This window comes from Larus michahellis, chromosome 13, assembly GCF_964199755.1.
Source record: "Larus michahellis chromosome 13, bLarMic1.1, whole genome shotgun sequence".
Lineage (NCBI taxonomy): Eukaryota > Metazoa > Chordata > Aves > Charadriiformes > Laridae > Larus > Larus michahellis.
In genome coordinates, this window is record NC_133908.1 from 5634458 (window position 1) to 5657515 (window position 23058).

The 23058-nt window shown below is 40.8% G+C and overlaps 1 protein-coding gene across 1 annotated transcript in view; it reads right to left on the reverse strand.

Moving 5' to 3' along the window:
* Positions 1 to 5630: 5630 nt before the first annotated feature.
* Positions 5631 to 23058, reverse strand: part of RSPH14 (radial spoke head 14 homolog) — a 98409-nt gene continuing 80981 nt past the window's right edge. The window contains exons 4-6 of the mRNA XM_074606230.1: positions 10878 to 11103; positions 9392 to 9525; positions 5631 to 8412 (exon numbers count right to left, since the gene is read on the reverse strand). Of these exons, the coding sequence (XP_074462331.1) occupies positions 8171 to 8412; positions 9392 to 9525; positions 10878 to 11103 (602 nt within the window). The 3' untranslated portion in view covers positions 5631 to 8170. The remainder of the gene's footprint in view (positions 8413 to 9391; positions 9526 to 10877; positions 11104 to 23058) is intronic.

The following is a 23058-nucleotide window of genomic DNA, read 5'->3' on the forward strand; positions in this document are numbered from 1 at the left end:
ATGGACTATGAAGACTTGTATGTATTAAAGTATTTGTATATTTTAAAGTATTTGGTGTCCACAAAATGATGAGATTTTTATACAATATAATGGAAGACTGTGAAACTTAATTTGGTGTCTAGGTTTTGGCTCTGGGTTATAGTAATGGATGACAAGCAAAGAAGAAAGACTTTAATGAGGATTGTCCAGATCCCTCTTTGTCATGCTTTATTCCAAAATGAAAAATATGGTGAAATTATACAGCCATTTGGGTAAAGACAAATAGCAGAAGTGATTTCCTGGCAGGCTGAGCAGTCTGTAGATGACCTCCTGGTTAATCAGGCACCGTCGCTTCATTTTCCTGCCCAGGATTCAAGAATTTTGAAAAACTAACTCGCAGTTTCCCAGGGATGTTCACTGTACATCCTCAGCAACCTGCTTCTGTTCCGGTCTGAAGACTGGATGTTGTAAGGGAGCAGAGTTCAAGTGTTAACATCAAGTTCGACTGCTGCTTACAGTACTCCTCTCGTTTTGTAGAATTTCGTAGAAAAATTGTCTGATACTGTGCACAGATGATAAAACTTTTTATGTTTAGATTAATAGTTAAATGCCACCTTGGGTTGGTAGCTATTGCATTCAAAGGCAGTTTTGTGATTTTAAGGAAGAAAGTGACTTTTCTTCAGTTCTCAGGGGAAACCCTGTCCATGTTATGGCTGTTGTTGCGGGACGCTCTCAGACAAAACCCAAAAAGCAGCTTACGCTGCCCTGGGCATTCTCGTGCTGTAGAATTGGAAGAGTGAGCACATGCTCGTGCCCCACGTCTGACTGTAAGGTTGAACACTGCTGGTTAGTGGAGAGACTCCAGCTACAGCCCTGGCTAACGGCACGGCATGGACACCATAGCACAGGTGATCCTGAGACATCCCAGCTTATGCTGTCAGGTAAGACACAGGGTCACAGCTTATTCGAGTGCAATTTAGGTAGATATACAGAATTATTTTAAACAAACTGCACAAAATAAAATTAAAAATTCACCTAGCAGCACTGTAAGCCAATTACAATGCTGATACATAAAGAACACGCAGTAAACAAATCAGATCTTCCATTTAAGAATTACTACACAATTTTCAGGCCAAGTCCTGTTTTTCAGGGTAACCAGTTTTCATTCATGTTTTCATTTCTCTGTATCACCCATAACAAATGTATCCAAGTATCTCACAAATGTTAATTATTAATGATCATGAGAACACTCTGTTCTTAGAACTCAGAACTTGGTTTTATTCCTATTTTGTTATTGAAAAAGCTCATGCACTGAAATGCTGGAGGAGGGAAGGTCTGTGGCTTAATTTGGAATACTTCTGCAGTAACCGTGCTTTGGTTTTAACCAAAATGTCTGTCTGTGGTGAATTAGGACACAGCACAATGCTGGGTTCTTCAGGTGCAAGTGATCGTTGTGATCAGAGCCCCACCAGCAGCTGCGATTGCTAATTGGCTCCACTCCTGTGCAGATCACTTTCTTAACTGGCAAAATTAGGAACGTTCATATGAAGTAAAAGCTGACGCAAAAATGAGGAGCAAGGAGTAATGATAAATATATACATCACCAGTGGTGACTGGCATTTGGGAGAAAAACCTGTAGAGCCTCGGTTATTGCCTTGAAGAGCACTCGCATCCATTGGTGTGAAGCACTGAGCCGCAGGGGAGTTCTAATACGATCTTCCTCGGGGACACGGTGACACCGCACAGAGAAGAGTTGCTCGCAGGCTCTGGGGTCACAGCAAAGCTGTTCTGAGGAAGGCTGATTATTTATTATCGTTTTTTTTTAGCTTATTTAATGATCTTACGCCCCAGCTGCAGGTCTCTGCCCGCACTGCAGCGTTATCCCATGGGAGCAGAAGGGAGGGGAGTGCGGCGACGGGAACTTCCCCGCTTAACTTGGCGTGCGGGAGCACGGGCCTCGCGACAGAGGGCCATGCGGCACTAAGAAAGATGCGGAAGGCACCCCCGCCCCCCCGTTGTCACTTGGTGATCCACAGCATTTTTTCCTGGCGCGTGTATTCCGGGCCCGGGCTAGAGAGCTTAAAGGGTGGAGTAAAACTGCCCTTGCTCCAACATCTCCTAGTAGTTTTGATGAATGACACCATAACCAGCACCAGCGCCTGAGGTTATTACCCTTATTATTAATAACATAGGTTGCCTTTTTTATTCCTCCTGAAGAACAAAAGAGAATTTGAGAAAATGTGAGAATTTGAGGAAAAAAAAAAGAATTTCCCTGGAGCTCCTGCGCCCACCCCCTCCCCACCTGGCAGCGCTCAGTGCTGGAGCAGCTGGGCCCCCGCGGTGCCAGCACCCCCCTGCTTTTCTTAAGGTACCTGGAAGCTGAGGTGAGTGTGAGCTTTTATTTCAGTATCAGAGCCTAAAACTTTAAAAACTTAGCTTATATTCAAAGTATCCTAAAGCAAATAATTACAATGGCTTTCATTCATTCAAATTGGAAATTTTGTCTTGCTAAAAATAGGTCCTGCGCTTGAACTTTTCAACGTAGTTTGTGTGTAGCCACAGAAAAGACATTCTGGTTTAATGTAATTAGCCTAATCTGACTTTCCCAGACTCCTTATTTTGTCCCTAGACAAATTTCCCACTTGTATGCATTTTTAATGTGATTTTTATTATTATTATTATTTTAAATAAAAAATGTAGTTGTGGGAAGGAAAAATACTCCCTGCTTTGGAAGACAAAGAGATAGAACCAAAAGCTGCCACTTCCCAGAGCAGGACAGAGTGGTTTCCAGCTCCTGGACTTCTGAAAGCAAACGGGAAGAGCGAAATGGTTTGCAGGTGCAAGAACAAAGAGCCGTAATATTCTTAACCTTTTGGAAACTGCTAGAAAAATCTATTATAGACCTTTGTGCATTCAAAATGAGCTCTGCCTGGGTGGGACATGAGGCTTATGTGAGAAGGTCTTGTTTCCTATGAAGGCAGCTGCTGGGCTTCCCCTGGTAGGGCTGAGAATGGTTTGGCAGCTGATTTGAAAACTTGGTGCGTGTAGAGTGTAACTGAATTAATTCCAGCATTGACCCAGGGCCACATTAATTATATCTGTGCCTTCGTCGTTATTGGCTTCAAGCTAAAATGACAAATCATTTTTCATTGATGTTAAAAATCAGCCTAGGTGCTCATGTCATCCAAGCATAGAGCACTGCGCAGCATGTAGTGCTAAAAACAAAGGCTTGCTGTACACACAGCACTTCTTTTGAAACAATGAGTTTAGGTATAGTGTATGAGTGTGCCAGATCCTGACATGTTAATTTAAGTATTTATAAAGTGTGAGAAGCAATTCAAAAGGATCTTTAACATTTTTGTGACCAAGTCTGTGCAGCTTTATTCTGAAGTCTACTTGACTGAAAGCTAAGTCAGTCCAAGGGGACGCGTTCATCATCTGTGTTTCTTTGATCCAGCTAATTGTTTTACTGACACCTAGAGTGCTAATTAGTTGCCCAGCCTCACAAATTAGGGACTGTTGTCTCTCATTCCAAATCTATAGACAGCCACAGCACTCCCCATTCACATTATGTTTCAGTCCTTCCCCCAGTCCTTAGTCCTTGTCCAGCATCGTTGAGTGAATGTTTAACACCGAAACACTGCAAGGCCAGCAAGCACGTCTGGGGCTACCCCTGTGGCTTGGGTCAGCAAACGCATCCTAATTTGGGAAGGGAGGGAATGCCCATAGAAAACTCTTGGTACTGCAGGCTGCCCGTTTAGCATCACGTAGCATCGGTGTCATCGTCTTGTTGGAGGAGCTCATGGGGAACATGACCCAGATGTTCCTGCCCTTGGACATGCCAGCACAGGTGACCTTTCCACTTTATCAGAATGCCAGTATGAGAAGAATTTGAAGATGCATTTTTCATTTTGTGCACTGTCTTAAGGGCAACGCTGTACTCGGCAGTTAAGTAATAACTGACAGAAGTCAAAATACTGCTAGGGCCAACGGCTATCTTGGGTTAACTCCAACCTGACTTATAAATCAGTGTTACTGCAACTGCAGTACGTCTTGCTCTGCTTTGTCTCAAGACTTAGTGTACCTCAGAGGAAAAACAAAATCCTTAATCATAAGGATTTTTTTTAGTTATAAAAATTAATTAAATTATTATTTGCTAAATTATAGAATCAAACTTAGTTTAACAATGAATAAGAGTACTGAGAATTCCAAACATAAAAATACAGGCTTATGCTGTATATTTTGTACTCAATTCTTTTTACCCTAGAACTTCTGTTGACGCCACCGGGCTGCTTTTTTGTCTCGCTTCCAAAGATGTTTTGAGTCAACTTGGATTTTTCCTTTTTTTCCCCATCAGTTTCTCCTATTTGTGAAAACTTTTTCAAGGACTTATTCTTGATTGCTTTGATTTCTCAACTACTATTTCAGAGCTGCAATCTCATCTCCCATCTTATACTCACTGCTTTAACGGGGAGATCCAGAAACACACTGAAACGTATCCCAAAAAATTATTGGACATCTTAGTCTTAGTAACTGTTACATTGGTGGATGGTCTCAATATCTACATGCTGGTTTTAGGCCTTACTACTAAATATAGGTGGGCTATAGTATAAGCCCTATAAAATTATATTTCTTCCTTTTTTGTTATAGCTTACAATAAACCAGGGTATGTTATTTCCTGCCAAATATCATAAAAAGAAAGCACGTCTACATTTCCCTGGGGGGAAAAAAATACATTTGGACATTTCGTTAGGAGTTTTACCTATTTGACTAATTTCAATTACATTTGAGATCTCAAAGGTCTTTATGAAAAATGTGAAGGGACATTTCAGATGTCGAATTGTGGCTGAGAAACTAATTTTAGGAAAGAGATTTAGGACTCAGCATATTACCATAGTAGCAATTGTGTGTTTTGCTACCATAGTAGCGAAAGTGTGTTAAAACACTTTAATAGACCCTGAAAAATGATTTTGTAGATTAAAAACTTACTTCTTAATTCAGGTTCCGTGTAGTCAGGATTACAGAGGAGACAGTGTGATATTTCTCTGCTCTGTCAGGTAGGTCTGTGCACAGGTCCCCTGTCCCCCACGCTGTGACAGGGTTTGGCCACCTGCAGCGTAACCCAGTAGGAGACACCAAATGTTTGGACACCAAGATAATACAGCTCTAGAAACACCACAGATGTTACGAAACAGTGTTCTGCAATAAATTGGATTGTTTCTGCATTAGCTTGTGTTCTCTGCAGCATCCTTTGCTTCACACAGGCTGTTTAACTCTGCCACCGTTGTCGTACATTGTGCTGTGCTCCTGCCAACGTTCAGCATCTGCAATAAAGCACCTTCCAATAAACCGCAGCAAGCGGCACCACACCAGGGCACGCAAACTTGAATTATAATATCTGCAACCTTTACGTCAGTAAATATAGCTTTATAAGTAAAAAAAAAAAATTAATAATGGTTTATGTCTGTTCGGTATGCAAACTTTGAATTCCGGTGTTTATATAGGCAGTACATGGTCAATACGGCCCAATGGAATTACTGTTGGGATTGAAATACCATATTTTATGTTGTACCACTAGCATCCATATTTCAGAGTTCAGTTAAGGCTTTGTTCCATTTTTGTATTGCGCATGTATGTAAGACAAGAACATTGATACCCCAGAGAGTTTATTTAGAAACAGTTTATATGGTCTTTAAAGCATTGATCAGGCAGATGCTCAGAATGCGCTACTTAAGGTCCAAGTCAGCTAAATTTCTTCTAGTCAGAGCAGTTCTACATCTGAACAAGGTAATTTCTACATCTGAACAAGGTAATTATTTTGCGAACTCGTTGAAGTGCGATACCTGAATTATCGGGGAAGGCTGTGACAGAATTTTGGAACCGAGCTAAAATGATCATTGTTACTGTGTTTTCCTGCAGCAGTTTTGTAAGAGGAGATGAGCCTCCCATTCTCTGTTGTTCCCTAGTCCTTTACTGAACATTGTTATTAAGCTGCCTGGCTCTCTGTTATTGAATTGGGTGCACTCTGGCATCAATATGTATTACGTGTGAGTGCCTTATGGATGGTAAGTGTGTTTAAAAGGCAGAGTTCCTCCAAGATCCTGCCCAGAGGGAATGAATCCAACTGACTCAATACTTTTAAATCACATCTTTATAGGAGAGGAAATTCACCCTTTGGTTAGGTTATGGAAGAGAAACATTTTACCTTTAATCACTCCTACAGAGTAAGTTTACACTTTGTATAAGGGTAATGCAGTTTGCAGTGTGACAGTGGGTTTCTGCAGTGGAAAAGCCGCCCTGACAAATAACCCTTTTATACAGATGACGCAGCTTCGTTCTAGCTACAACTCAGTAACTTCTAGATATAAAAATACCATCTGAGAGCCAAACCTGAGTGAAGACCCTGTGAAGCTGAGTCAGCTGCACTATCACACCGCTCCTGGTGGCTGAGAATGGCCAGGATTTGGCCTGCTAGCTTGCTTTATTTCTTTGCCCAGGCCTTCTGTTGATGCCTCTTAAATTACACACTTGCAACCACAGACAGAGAAATTTGCACCATATCTGTCGCGCCCTGCCTTGGCTACACAGCGAGAAAAATGCCACTGAAATTCCCACCACTTCGACTGCCCATCGGTTCTACACACAGGAACTACCTTATTTCCTTCAGGCAATTTGTGTCCTGGTGGATAGGCTTGCTACTACGAACAGCTTGAACTTTCTACGTTATTCTCAATTCTATGAAGTAAAAGGTTTTTTAAAATAATCTCTTGAGTTTTTTTAAAGAAAAAAAACAAACAACACTGCATTTTTCCAAAATAGGGAATCGACATTTTCAGTTCTCTGTTCTGTTTATCTCCTCGTCTCTCTGTTCAGACAGCTGTTAATCATAGAACACGTGAGGTTGGAAGGGACCTCTGGAGATCGTCTTGTCCAACTCCTGTTGGACTAAACCATAACATTAGGGTCAGCTTTTCTCTCGCTCACTCCTTCCCCCAAAAAGTGAGCCACAAAACTCTTCAGTTCTGGCACAACACTTCCATTTCCATTATATTTGTTAATTTTTGTACTCGAAGGACAGATCACAGCTGTACAAAACTATGAAATACCAAGTACTAGCACAAACACAGAGGTGCTTTTGTTCCATCCGATAACCAACTGCAGAGAGGGGTCAGCGCCCTCTTCTGTTGGAGGCAGTGGGGTCTGTCCCCAACAGAGCATTACCAAGGACTACCCTAGTAAAGTCTTTCTGACTTATTTTCCTTTTACTCTAACCATGGAACACTGCACGTAGCAGCCCCGAGTCTGGATCCAAGCACACGGAAGGAGAAAACCTGCCTGTTGAGACCCTCACCAGCTCAAAAACACAGGACGGGGAGGCTGCTGAGAGACACAGCAAGAGCGGGGCTCAGAAGGGGCTGCAAAGTAAAGCGAGGGCTGCTACTGAAGCTCTCCCTGAGAAGTCATGAGCTGGGGCTGCTGGAGTGTCGCACGGATAAATCTCATCCCAGGGACAGGGTTAGGCTGAGGGGCTCCTAGCCCAGGGCAGCGGGGTCCACCTCCACCGCACTCACTGCTGGCAAGTCTTGTCAGCAACCCCATTTGTGAGAAGGGTGCTGATAAGTATTTGGTTATATTCTAGGCTGGGAAAGTCTCATAATTCTCTTGGGGAAGCCCTTCTGTAACATTGTCATTGCATTTTCTGTGATGATGCTCGAAAAATGGTTCTAATCTCATGTTCAACTAATGTTTGCAGCAAAATTCATGTGAATTCCTGCCGTTAGGTCAATTTCTCAGACAGACAAGACTGCTAGAGAGGTTAATTATGAACCTTTCTTTCTAATTTAATTAGTTATTGATTAATGTTTGATAGGCTGAGATTTAAAAAAAAAAAAAGGAGAGAAGATTATGAAGAAAACAAAAGGATCAGTTTCTTCTGTCACAGGAAAATCTTCCTAACTCGGGAAGTAATTCCTAGTGGAGAATTCTAGACTTCCTAACTTTCCTTTTTGCCCATTATTCTGCCTGTGACCTGCAATATAGATGTGAATCTGTTGACAACTGACTTTTTGGGAGGAACTGATCCAGAGTAACTGAGAAAGAGAGTTTTGTTTTTGAAGGTCTCATATAATGATGCAACTTTTACAGCCAGACAACAACAGAGGGCAATAGATCTCTACGAAACGTCACGTCTTCAGAAAGGTTTCCACTGGATGACACTGATGGCAATTTTGGCAGCTCTTCTCACTGCCTCACAGGGGTCATTCAGGCACTGCTGAAATGTATCTGTGTGATGTAGGAGTGTCCTGCGGCCCTCCGGTACCTCAGCCAGCATGGTGAGGGTTTTGATTGCGCTCAGACGGGCTTTGCTGGTTTCCTCGGCAACCAACTTCAGCAAAGGTGGAATGGCTTTAGCACCTAGGGCTGAGAATCTCCCTGTAGAGAAATAAACTGGCTTTAAAATGCGTTATTACATATAACGAACATGCTTTTGAATTGCTACTTTCTACTCCCTGCCCAGCTACAGCTCTGAACAGCCCCGAGGGTGCGGTGTGAAGAGGGAGGACATGCTTCTCTTTGGAAGGCCAAAGCTAGCTGCCAGCTGTTTATTTGTAAGAAAAAAGATCTTTCTTGATTAACTTCATTTGCCTTGCACGTTATTATTTAATTTGCAACAACTTATCTAAGAATATATGAGGCACTGAATGACAGCATAAACTATTTTTTGGGGGGGAGGTTAGATGCCCTTAAAAACATCCTCCATTCTTTTATTTTAAAGACACTCCCAATGCTGCGATCTGCTCCTGTGTTGTCTTCGGAAGCCAGGGGGACAGTTGCAGAGGAGGACTGGAACACAACTGTTGTTATTAAGAGTCTTTTATGTCTAATTACTCACTCATCACACTGAAAATTTAGCAGTTAGTATCTTCAGTGTCATGTAAGTTACTGTTACTTGGGAGAACCACAGACCTTATTAATATTCATTCCTCTCCCAGAAACTGTGTCTAACCACAAAAAGAGTTTCCAGAAAGTATTGCTCTTCTGCTGAGGGCTGGCGATTCAGAGTAGCTTCAGGTGTGTGGATCTCTGCATGGTCTGAACTTGCACAGATGATGTTCCCCCGCTGGAGCAGCGCTCTGGAGGGAATGATGCAGGTGGGGTAGATAAATAACTGCTTGACCTACTTCAGGTGAATGAAACGTGAAATACACTGTCCCCCCAAGACACTATGGGAGAGCAACAATAGTTGCTTGAGACAGATCTAAAGAAATGTCCTAATCTTATAGGTTCTTGAAGAGCTTTAACGCTATCAGAAACTGAGGACTTGGGGGAGTGGGGCAAAAGTTTCTTCACTAAGTTGCCTTAGGATCGGATTTCCAGAAGGTATCCCAACAGAACTGCCTCTGTGTCTCACCCTGAGGTTTAATAGTAGCAAACATCAGTGCTCCTGTCGCACTAGCTTGGACTTCAGGATCTGTGTCTTCCACCAGGCTCACCAGCACAGGAATAACTTCTTCACATGCGGCGCTTTTCCCCTCTGGATGAGTACTGTGTAGAAGAGATGGTTAAGTGCCTTTCTCGAGCCGCGTTTGCTAACGCTGCAGCTACCCACAGCCTCTCCCCAGGCCTGGACCCCTGCAGCCCTCCTTCGTTTCATGACAGCGGCGCTGACACGGTCCTGCTCTCTGTTCTCTTTGGAGTTACAATGCTCTGACTGTTAGACAGATGGCAAGCACCACTCCCCAGCCAGGAAGAAAAGGAAGGGGATGTCTGTTTGTGCCTGCTCTCTATTAAATCTACTTGCTGATACAATACTGATGGTATCATATTAACCTATGTGTGTGGGCTTAACAATTTTTTAGGCTATTTTTAGGCAACGTTTGGATTTTTTTTTTACTTTCTATGATACACTGGAGATTTGATGGGCAGCAGCATGTAACAGAATGTAGGATTTAGTGTGCTGGGGGTCCTAATGCCAATTTAGGTAGAAACTGGGCTGTTGAACCCTACACAGATTTTAAAACCTTCTAAATTAGGAGTCTGCAATTAATTCTTCTCCCAGGTTGATTCTTTCTTTCTTTCTGTCTGTCTGTCTGTCACGTGGGGAATATTCAACATGGCCCAGCTACTGCAGGGACCTAGAACGTACCTGACGTCCATGCTCTAGGTGCATTTCCACTTTCTTTCTATGACTCATTTTATCTATACTCTCTTTTCCTATAAGATCTCACTTTGTTATAGGATATTAGGAAGTGTTTTGTGCCAACTGGTATGTAAACTATGTGATTTGCAGATCTTTTAAAACTAGACATCTGTTCAGCACTTCTATTGCATTTTGTGATTGCAGGACTGTGGACTTAAGTTGTTCCTTTCATTCGGTGTTTGACAGACAAATTTAATATAAAGATTGCTTTTTCTGATCCATCACTGATGTATGTAGCAGCCTGTGTCAGAAAACTATTTCTGTCCTCAATCACGTTGAAAATTTCCCAGGACTTTTAATTTTTTGAGACAAAGCGTTTGTCCAAAATGATAAGGGAGCTGCTCACTATCTCCATAGTGGTCAGAATCTTGTTTTCACATGATTTCTCACACAAGAACATTTTCTCAGCACTGCTGTACCAGGAAAAAATTGTGATTTCACTGCCAATACTGAAGAGAAATAGAAGGGGAAGGAATGACATTTCCTCATCAGTATCTGCTTTCTTGAGTGATTTATAGCAGTTACGATTTTGAGAGTCTTCTACTTATGTGTGCACTCAGGCTGATATTGCTTTGCATGTGAAATGTGACAGCTTCGATGTGTAGTGGAACACACCTGTGAACTAACGACACTGATTCTCTCATGAAATGAGTATTTCTTGGGCTTAAGTATTATAGACAGATTTCTTATCCTTTACCCAATTTCCAACAGGACACGAGCTGCTTTGCTTCTGATGGCCAGTGATGAGTGTGTGAGCTTTTCCTTCAGGATAGTAACGACACCAGTTGCTAGAGCTTCAGAAGCCTCCACACGCAGACAGTTGGAGAGCGTATCAAGGATTAGCTCCTGGATTTCCTCTGGCTCAGTCTTCAATTTGAATACAAGCAAGGGAATCAAACCGGCATGCAGTACGCCGACAGCCCCTGCAGCAGCAGACAGAGAAGGAACACGGGTGAGGTGTGAGTGCATTTACTGTTTCTACCTGCACTTTGAATTTCTTAATAGGATCAAAATACATATGGTAATTCATTTCCTTACACAGATGTGGGATTGAGAGACGGAACTACTGCAACACCGCTCTGTTCATAAATGCCGTCTTAGCACTGCTTCCTCAGGAAGCTCCCCCAACAGTTCTGTAAAGACACCAGCCCAGGTAATAACCCAAATGGCAATTGCTCTGATGTTCCCAGGATTCCCCACTATAATATTTCTCCCAAAATTATTCTTTGTAAGAAAATACAGGGGAGATACATATATATATATAAAAGTCACCTTATATCCAGCCTTTCTAATTGTTCTCAACATGGACAGATGCTAAAAGAGGCTGAGATGTGAACCTTTAGAGCTAATACTTTGATTCTTCGCTATGGTTTCTGTGGGGGAAGTCAAGATTTTGGAAACTGTCAGCTTCCTCACACATTTCTTTGTAGTAATTCTGTCATGGGGAAAATTAAAATTTTGAGCTTTCCAGCAGCCAGCACTCTTGCGCTCTCTCCTAAAGGAAATAGCATCAAAGATAGAAAGACCGTCATTTGCCCTGCAAATGATGTCTTTGCTATGAGCAAGCGTCTGACTCGTACCATTTCTTGCACTTTACTAAGTCAATACTGAAACAGCAATGCCATGGGAAAGCAGAAAGCAGAACATACTGTCCACGAGTAACTATGTGAAAACAAAATTCTCCAGCTGTCTTGTTGCTAAGGCTGATTCTTTGGTTGCTAAGGGAAATGTGGCTCCTTTCAAAGTGATTCATATATGGTTAGATAAGGAAGTTTTGTGGTTAAGAGTCATCAAGGTATTTTCGAATGAATCTCCATAGCCAGAGATAGAAGGACAAGCGGGAAAGAGATTTTAATGGCACTTGATAGCACATGGAAGAAATCCCTCAACTTTACAACCAGGTGAAAAACACGATTCTAGTCTAGAGGTTATCCTGTTGTATATATTTCTGAGGTTTTACTGACATTGAATAACTTCTTATGTTACTAACTTATTAGGATCCACTTTACTAATGCAAATGCAAAGAAACACCTAGGGCTGGTATTATTACAGCTTTTACTACCTGTGCTACATTTGGAGGTCAGTTGCTCTGAGAATTCAAATAAATAATAAGGAAAACCAGATTCAGATAATTCATTCCTGCAGGCTAACAACATTTTAAAAACAAGGATTTCTCCTCGTGCCAGAAAGGCAAAGCAGGAAAGGAAAGTGAAAAAATGTTATCTTTGAAGCTGTGGCTGCGTGAAGCTAGATGGGGGGCTGGCATTTTCGTAGTAAAAAAACCCAACCCAATCCTGTATTTATGTCCCCTGGAGGAATTAAAAGAAGAAAATTCTCCAGGATCAGCTCCAGTCCATTCATACCGTCTCCACAGGAGGATGTGATAAAGGAAACTTGCACTATTGGTCTGGCAGAGACCTCTCCCAGAGGGGACCCGAGGAGGAGGCAAAGCTCACACAGCTGAGTCCATCACCCAGCAGTAACTCCCCTGACAAGAACTGCAGGTGTCTGGATTGTCACTTCTAGGTACCGAAGGGGTACGGGTGGGTTAGGCAACAGCAAGGATATGTCTGGGAATGCTCCACGCAGCCTGATACATGTGAGCAGCCTGGCCTAGTGGGAGGCGTCCCTGCCCACGGCAGAGGGGTTGGAACCAGCTGATCTTTAAGGTCCCTTCCAACCCAAACCATTCTATGATTCTATGTCTTATGAAGCCCCAGGCAGCAGGGAACCCACTAGTGACCTGCTCCCATGGAATTAACTTAAAGCAGTCTCAGATGACTATAAATCATACCCAGAACTGGTTTAGCCATGCTTTGCAATGGTCTTTTGAAATAGCCTATGAAAGACAAGATTTTTCAAAGTCAGCTTTTAACATTTCTCCCAAAGTTTTTCATGAAAAGAAACTGTGTGCATGAAATTGGGGCGCCCAGACTGCTTCACATTCACCAGGTACACTTCTAAATTGTGGGATGCTGTGGTAATCAGTATAAAATCAAAATTTGGGAGGTAGAGTTTCAAAGGAAGATTAATGAATTGGAGGTGATAGACTTATAAGCTGACATTCCTCTAGCAAGTATCTATTTATTGTACAGTTGCTTTACCAGATGATCTGTGATGGTTTTGAACCAAAACCACACCTGGACTGCTTGACCTTAAAGTAGTTTCATTCTTTCTAGATAAGAGAACACACTGAATGTAAATAAGAGTAGCAAGCTCTGTGAAGTTTAAACTCCAGGCTCCTCCACAGCCTTGTGTAGCTTTAATTCACATTGACAGCAGTCTTCCTTGGGATACTGTCACACCATAAGCATTTCATCATATCATTTCATAGGCAAGCCCTTGTTCTTGCACAGAGTGGTCAGTGTTCTGGCTTGAGCCAAGAGAAGCCACTGCTTGCTTTAATTTAACTTTCCATCCTCCTGTAACAACCATTGCTATAGCATTCTGTCTACCTTTCTCGTGTTGGTAGATATACTTTTTTCTTTCCCAGACAGGTTTCCATTACTATGTTTGCACTTGCTTTCAAACACTTTACAGACATTTTTTAACCCATCACCTTCATTCCCTCTTTTTCAGGATCTCCTTGCTATCTTATTTCAATTCTCTTGATCACTTTATCATCATATTGCCAATAAGTAGTATCAGCATTTGGGTTTCACTTCTTTGTGTTGGTGTCTTTCGCTTATCTTCCAATATGTTCAAGCAATACATTCAACTAGACAAGACTGCTTTAATTGGCCTTTGAGTTTATTCCTTCCAGTTAATGTTTATTGACTTTCTTTGACTCAGCCATCCCTCATTCATTGCATTCGCACTTCATGTCTTCTTTTGGTGCTAACCTTTACTATTGCACTGAAGTCCCGAGTGCAAAATATACAACAAAGCCACTTTATGTCTTTCTGTTTGAATAAGCTGGCAAGATAATGTACAGAGTGTTGTTTAGGATAGCTTTTATTTTGTGGAGCCATTAAGTAGTATTTATTCCACGGTCATAGACCCCCACGTAGCTAGTGGGTGCTGATTTTGTATGAACACTCCGTCTGTTTTCATTTTTTAGAAATATGTTTTATTTTACCAGGCTAGGTCTCTGTACCAAGAGCATTCTTATCTACTGTTTTGTCAAGCTGTCCTATCTGAAATGCTGTCGTGCTACTATAAAGGGAGCTTCCTAGATATAAATATAGAAACAAAGATGAATTGTTTGACCTTGTCAGAAGTCTCAATGTGGTGAAGAGAAAGAGGGTGGAGAGGAAAGACCATCAACAACAACAGCAAGAGACTACCTAACATTGAGACTGAAATTTCCAGGTGGAAATTCGTCACGGTTCTCCCAAGGGAACCAAAGGGTGAAAGGTCTAGGGAGGTAAAAGGGAAAAGGGAGGAGACAAAATCAGTGGAAAGTTGTCTGAGAGTTACTTGTAAATTAGAGCAGTCTCAGATCCCTGCATCTTACTGAGCAAGCAATAGGAGGGGACGCTAAGCGTGTGTTTCTAGCAGTCCTATACTGAAAAATGCAGTGGCATCCTCAGGATCTTGACTTTTCATTAAAATACTGCCCTTTCAGAGGTACGTTATCTATTGCAGAGAGTGTTCTAGATACCCTGCTCATAGTGAAGTAGTAGGGAAGAATGTTTTCAAAATGCAAATAGTTGCATTTGCAGCTGCATAGTTAACATCATTATTGATCTGTTTTTCTGGGAACTTGTAATCTTCCCTTGGGCTGCTTTTTATCTGAGCACTCATCTCTTCCTTCTCATAACCCTCTGGCCACTCTCATCCTTCCTCTCCTGACTCTTTTTTCAAATAGGCCCAAAGAGGAGTTGCCATTTATTCTGTTCTCTCAGTATGGCTGCAGGGCATGTAAACAAATTAAATTTTGTAGAAGACAAAGGGAGTCATTTATAGTACGCAACACTGGTGTTTTGTTTGGGTTTTCAATTACATAAATCAATTAAATCACATTACAAATCCTTTTCCTTACAAAAGTCAGTTTTCAACTCAAAGCCATTTAAATGTTTGTTTTAGTACAAAGCGTGCGCCTCATGCATGGCCACAAAGTGATGTACAGTGTAGTATAACATAGTATAATAATATGTAAACACAGATTCTACACAATATGAACGTTTTGTTAAGACCTCGGTGTCTCTTTGTGCTGGTCACACAACTATTTGAAATGCTTAGTGACAGCATTTCTGTGTAGGAAGGGGCACACAAGGAAAAGAAAAGCAGAGCCAGACACAGTCAGAAGGGAAAGCGCTGCCTCGCATCACGGTGAGCTACCACCAGGTCCAGTGCACGGTGGCTGTGAAATCCCAGGGCGGGAGCTCACTAACTGTGAGCAGCCAAATGATGCAGACAAACTCTCTAGACCTAGCAGCTCTCTCGCTGGCACTGCAAGAGCTTAGCACCGTTTTAGAGGTAACATAGACTGTGGTATATATACTTAAAAATGCAGTGCTTGTGTAATGTTTCCTTTCTGAGTGAAAAGGTGACCGCAGAAGATCCTTCCCCTGCACACCTTCCTTAATAACTCCTTGCTCGCTACTGTTTAAATTGGGAAAAAATATTATTCTTTAGACTCCCTGAGAAGATTTCTGAGTCACCAGTCACAAGAGCATACTTTGAGAACCCTGTAGTAGCTAATTTAACGCTAAGGTTCAGCATTTTGAGTCACGGTGCTTCCAGCATTAAAGCTGTGTCAGGGAGTAGATTAAATACAAGTCTACTGTAAAACTTGGCTGAAATTTCTTTCTGGTAAGTTTGGAGCAGGAGGTAGACCACATTAAATGAAACAGAACTCACCCCCCTATACCCCATCAGCTTTACCAAATCTAACTGAAGAGGGAAGTTCTGTTGACGTCTTTGAAAGTCGGAATATTTTCCTCTTCTCTGCAACAATAATTCCCTGTCTTTCAATAATAACTTAACAGGAATAAACAGTAGCGTCCCAAAGGATGTCTGTGCCTAGAGACAAAGGGTATCTCTCATCTTAAAGGACTGAGAGGTGGAAAGTCCTTGTTTAAATGAACTGAAGAGCTGCTAGGTTATTATGAGAACTGAGGAAAACACTGCAGATATTGGTATCGGACTAGAAATAGTAAACAACTCCATTTCAAACCATTTCCAGTCTGTGCATTGGCTAAATGCATTTATCTTTTGACAGCCCTAGGGATTTACCAAGTATAAAATCACAACCTCAATAGCAGCGTCTGTCATATCTCACTAAAAATGCAATAGCTGTAAAGTTCATAAAAGCATTATGGGATCTGCTTTTGAAGCCACTGAGAAATTTTCCAATACGAAGGATTTTGGGATGTTATCTGAATGAAAGACAAAATAGAAATTAAGGTTATATATAAAAAAAGTCAGCAGTACACTGGAGAAGCACATAACGTGGCTGTCTCCAGGGATCCTTTAAAAATCCAACATGTTTCCAGCACTAACAAGGAACAGGAAAGATTGCTCTGATAAACAAGAGGTTCCTAATCCTCAGCAAAGAATGAAAGACGCTCCTGCATATCTTGCTTTCGTTTTGAGAAACTTTGCTTTAGCATGTGCGAAATTGTAATATCAAAGCACCACTGAAAATAATTAACATGGGAACTACAACTAATATATCTGCGTTAACTTCTCCATTACAAATTAGAAATCCAAGAAACAGATGCACTTTTTAAAAAGAAAAAGTAATTTTGGTAGTACATCAGACTGCCTGTGGCCTTCTCCTTGAAAGCAATGGGTTTAACCATCTAAACGATTTATGCCCTATGAAAAGAGGAGTAATATCTAAAGAACTTAAAAATTCTAGTCTATGGAATGCCTTTTGTCACAGCATCTCTAGAAACTGTAGGGATGAATTAGAGTAGACTTGTGTTTCACATAGAGACAGTTCCCAATCTGAAAAATATATCTTGGATTCTGATTTTGTACAAGAATTATCTAAGATCAGTAATTGACCGAGACAAGTACCCTACTTCCAATGGATGTCACTCCCAGATCCTTTAGTGTAAAATCACCAAAACCACTATGGCAGAAATAATGAAATACGCTCTCTGTTGTAGTAGTGCATAATCCATGAACTGTGGGTTGCTGGTCAGTCTCACGGCACCAGAACGTAGCCTCCAAAATAAGAGCAACTTTTCCTTCTTTTAGTAAAATTGGATTCATACATTGTCATATACAAGAAAGCAAACAATCAAAATGAAGGTGAAATAGAAGTAATAAAGTAACGGTGACTTAGAGTTTTTCCTAGCTCTTATTGTTGATAGTCTGCTTGTACACTGAAGTATAAGCATTGATATCTTTTTCAGTGTTTTTATTTGTCCTTCAGAACTCTAGCTGCTTGCATCTCCCATATAATTAATCTTTACATTTTCCAAACTTGTAGCTTACTTAACATATAGATGCACTCATGATCAGCCTCTATACCTAAGTGTGTGAATGCATGCGCATACATGTAACGTGCATTCAGCTGATCTTGCATGCATATTCATCACACAAATTAGGAAATTTCTTGGCTTTTATTTCTCTGACAAAGTATCTTTCCTTTATTCAGAAGAGGTTTTTTAAAAATTGTAAAAATTAAAGACTGAAAATAACCCAGAGGGGTTTTTTTTTCTTATTCTTTTGGATGAAGAAGGAAATGTCATCCTGAAATTTATTAATTTCCTCTACAGGGAAGACTTTGCCAAAATGCATGAAGGAAGGAAAACAATCTGACATATGTAGTACTTGTGCCAAAGTCTTCAGATCAATTACTGTAGAGAAAATTAAAGCCTTGAGATAACTACTTCCAAAAAGCTGAGCCTCAGCCACTGAGTTGCTACCCCACTTCAGGTTTTCCAGGTCAAAATTTGTCCTTTTTTTCTGCAGGTCAGTAATGGAGACATGTAGCTCTAAGGTGAGACTGAAAGGGACTGGTGCAGCCCTGAACCGTAAAAGACTATGCGGATATTTTGCTTCCACAAGTACCTGTTGTGAAATGCAGCATTCCCAGAAAACAGTGAATTTAGTGTGCACAACACAGAGAATATGTTCAGAAGAGAACCTGAACTGGCACATTTGCAAACACTAACTTAAATGTTGGATTTTATACGGTATAGCAAGCAGGTATATCAAGAGTGTAGAAAGTGTTAACTATAGCAAGTTTCAGTCTCAGAAAAATTGATACTGTAAGGTGAATACACCATTACCAGTTTGACAAATGTTCATATGATTATTACTTCCCTTGTAGTAAGTTTTAGAGATTCCTGTGGAGAAAGAAGGTCTGCTCTGTCACAGAGGCTTGTTGTAAAGACGCGTGCGACAGCTCATTTCCTACACACCGTCAAGGTTTATTTTTTTTTGCTAGTTTAAAAAATGACCTGATAGAATTTTTGAAGAAGAAGAAACTAGAGAAATTGTAGTGTTGACAAATCCACTGCTTATATTTGCTGATCTGGCATGCTGGTAAAGCTGCCGTAAGTCCATTTTATCCTACAGTTCCCACTGCTTACACTGGTGCCAAGATGAGCACAACTGAATGGTTTGAACTGATAAAAGCGCTAGGAAAAGAAGAATACTGTACTACAGGCGGGTGAAATTCTTTTCTGCTTCAGATGGTCTGGCCCGGCAATTTTGTTTGAAATGAGAGTAGAAGAACCACATCTTGATTAGAACCACGGGCCCAGATGGCTGCACAACATGAGTGGAGCTGGATGGAAAGGCAGGCTCGCTCTCCACTTTCCAGCCAGACCCGCTACTTTGCAGATTCCCTGTTTTCCATGGGAAGCCATGTTCTTAAGGAAAAGTACTTATACTGATCAATGAATATTGCATTCTGTTCTGAATGAGGTTCTACAATAGTGTTTTCCAGTATGTTCTAGTCTGTATTTTATTTCCAGCAGTGAAAAACTCCGAAGTCTTAACTGAATACAAGAGCACTGAGGTATGGGCTGCTTTGAGGATGATTTATTTTTTGAAGTGCCTCCCCAGTAAATGTCACTCTGGGTCGAGAGCCTTATTCTTCCAGTGAGCTGTAAATCAGAGATGTTGGCTGAAAGGACTCTATCACAAATAGTTGCACGTCTTAGCAGTATACATAGTTTCTGATTAGAGACATATTCCTGAATGAGGCCCTCTGAGTGAATGAATGAAGGCGTTTTTGCAAAAAGACCTTTTTTATCATTTATTTGGAAGACAACTAGTGCAGTAGGACCCAAGCCACAACAACAGTGAAATGAAACTGTTACTTAACCTGGACTAAAATATTAGGTCTAGCTTCTGTAAACATGCCAGATTAAGCATAGGTGCTTCAGCAGTGCTACTAATGTGCTTACCTTTAAGAACATTATAGACCGAGTATTCAAAACACTGTGAAACAGAAACAGAGGATCGTCTCTGCAACAATTATAACACATACCAGAAACTATTTAATCAGCTGGTAGAAATTCCTTCCACTGTAATGTGCTTTTAAAAATAACATTGTTATAAGTAAGTTTGAAAACTACATTAATTGAAAGATTTGATAAAGTGTTTATCAATTTAGTCAGTTTGTGTGTTAGGTAAAGTTAGCATAATGTGCTTTGCCCATTTCATTGACTCCATCACCCAGTAAAGAAAGTGATTCAGATGGCCAAACGTCAGTTTCTAATGTTATTTTAGTATCTGAGGATTGCTTGGGACCGTCAGGTATGACTTAAGATCTACAGGACACTTGGACATTTCTGGGGTGCAGCTGGGGGCCAGACAGGGTACCCTCAAAAGCTGAAAATGGTCCTAGAGGCTTACGTCTGGAGGCTGAATTGCTTCCTAAGTCACTTCCATTTGTTATTTGAATTGATCTTGTGTATGTCATTGGCACAGCAAAAACTTCTATAAAAGAGGAGTGGTAAATCACAAAACCCATCAGTCACTTTTATGCAGTTTTCCGTTCTTTTATCACTGATATAGCCATAGACCAGTCTTCTGTCTCTGTCTAAAGATGCTTCACAAAAGATGTAGCCATCAGTTATAACTATCTACTTTGTACTTCATAAATGACCACCAGTTGGTAGATGTATGTATGTATGTAATACATTTATTGTTTACACAGATACAAAATTAGCCACAGGCCTGACATGGAATAGGTGTATACAATTATCTAAGCTAATTACTTAGACCTGACTGCAGTATTCAATATTTTTACAGAACTGCTCTGACATCTAAAGTCCCCACAGGAAAGCTACCTGAATGTTCCCAGCTCTTCTGCCATAGCTTCCCAGAGTTACCTTTGTGTCCTCAAAGTTTTCAGTCTTTTTTTTAAACTACCAGTTTCTTACTCCTGTTAATCAGACACAGCAAAGTAATAAAAGGGACAAATAATAGTGCCTGCTGAAATTGTAGCTATATCTCATGGCTCCTACATGAAGTAGAATGATCACGCGTAAAGGATACAAGGAAATGTAAAACCTGATTATAACTTTTTTCCTAAGTACCTATTAAAAATATATATAATTCTTTTGAGCCCCCAATTTGATACTTCTTCAGCTGGCAATAACAGCAGTGACACAACCAAAATATCTGAAATCAATACATTTCTCCTTTTGCTTGTTTGCTATTGCAAAATTAAACAAAACCTAAACGCTACCTGTATCCTCAAGCGGGAGAGACCTACTTTCAACTCACTGCTTCAATGAGTATTTAATCATTCTTACAAAGTGGAAAACCTTCAAACAGGAATACTGCAGGAGGGAAGAGGGTACCCCAAGAGTAACCAATAGCCTGTTGCTCAGATCACATTACTAGGAGATCTGAAGCAGGTACGTTTTGTTTTAAAAGCTTTGGTTTCAAAAAATTCCTGGTCCTGTTTAATTGCCTCTCCTTGGGTGTAATTCCCAAAGAATCTATGTATTTTGATCTCAAGTGATTTTGTCAGTTGTCCACCCTTCACAGATCTTTTGTTGTATACTTTACTAAATAATCCCTACTTTCTTTTTGGGTTAAAGTTTGAGGGGGTTTTGGTTTTTTTTGTTTTCCCCATTCTTTTGCCCTTAGTAGTGAAGACGAGGGAAGAATACTTTAATTCTCTTTTTTTTTTTAAAAAAAACAACACCATAAGAATGCAGCCTTGAAGGATGGATCCTTTAGAAAGAACTCCATTCCTTTACCTTATTTCATGGTATCTCTGTCTGTAGCTTTCTTCCCATGAAGGCTCTGAAGGAGTTTGGGTCCGTGTATCCATCACAAAGCTTAGAGTAAGCGAGGACTGCTATGGCAAGTGAACTGCAGGGGAAAGCCAGCGTGCCGCCCAGGGCTCCAGGAGAGCCTCCAACCAGCTGTCCACCAGCCCCTGCATTTAATACTTGTTTCTCTAAACTTGGTTTCGGTGGCAACTGCTGATTCATCGGTTGAGCCCATGACTGTGAGCTGCAAATTCAGTAGGTACATAGCAAACTGTGAAGGAAGGTAAGGCACTGAACAGTTTTAGGTTTTAGTTGTTGTTTTTTTTTCTTTTTAAACATTTTGTCTTTTGATAAACTAGAGGAGTCCTTCTCTTTAGTTGATTGTGCTATTAGCTGTAACTCATTACCTGGGGTCACGTTCACAAATGTCTCCCATGATTTGACCTCGTAGGAAGAGTAAGCAGTTGCTATTAAATGAAACCCTCAGTTAGTCAGTTAAGGATGCGAGAAGAAGATAAAAGGGTGAAAGCCTGGTAGAAAGTGAATTTTCACTCTAAATGATAAAGCCAAATGAGGTCAGGCTGATACTACCTGCTGGAAGGTGCATTCATGATTTCCCACCCCCCCCCCCCATCTCCCAGTCACTGGTACAAAGCAACAATATGCCAGATAGTTATAAATATCAAGTCCCAGTCATCTGTACTTGATGCTATTTTAAACTCTTCCACGTGAGAAAAATGGTTAAAAATAAAAATACAGCCTTTTTATTCTTCTCTAAATGTTCTGTTCAGTTCTTCATGCTCAAAGAGAATCACAGACCCGTCTATAAATATCTAACCCAGATCTACAATTGCTTGTTAAAAAGAGGGTGTTTGGTAGAAAATTGAATTAAATACAAAATGTCTTTTATTATATTTTTATTACAGACCAGATGTGGCCTCTCAATTTACCCTCTATCATTTGGAGATGTACATTCACCAAGAACATTGCCTGTGTGCATGTAAATATTTTGATGTTGTCATGGTATAATAAAGGGTAATTGATTAGAAAAATCCCTATGGGATTTTCCACTTAAGAGCACATTTCTGTTTTAGCACTATTGTCTTCAAACTAAACATGTATGAATGCATCTATTTTGATTGATCCCAAACAGAAAGCAACAGCAAACAGGCAAGGATTTGGCTTTTGGTCAATGAACAGCACTGGCAAGTGGAGCGAGACTTGTGCAGCTCAGGGTTCCAGTAAGCTGCACATCGGATGCTACACCCCAACAGGCAAACGCTGCCCCCTTCAAATTAAAGTGGCAACCTGCCTGACACGGAAGAGGGAGCAGGAATCCAGTCAGATCGTCACAGTTCTCTCACATTACTGTTTACTATTTTGAGGCAAAAAAGTAATGCAAACTGTTCACTTTCTACATGTATTTGTGTGTTTTTAATCTATTTGTTTACAAAGAACAACATTTAGAGTACTGAGCTAAAGAACTGGTTTTATATTGCCACTTGACTTTAATCACCTATGTTATTTTGAGACATATATTTCTCTTTAAATTCCTGTAGGAGCTTAGCCACATGTAGTGCAATCAATGCATGCTGCAAGGCCCTGATTGAGAATTTCTGGATGCGGGACAAGGTGAGACTGAAGAAAACTTAAGACATATCTGCTGATTTATTTTTCAGATTAGTTGGCTTTTAATTCTGTCGTTAATCAACAGCAAGCTCCCATACTGTGGTGCTG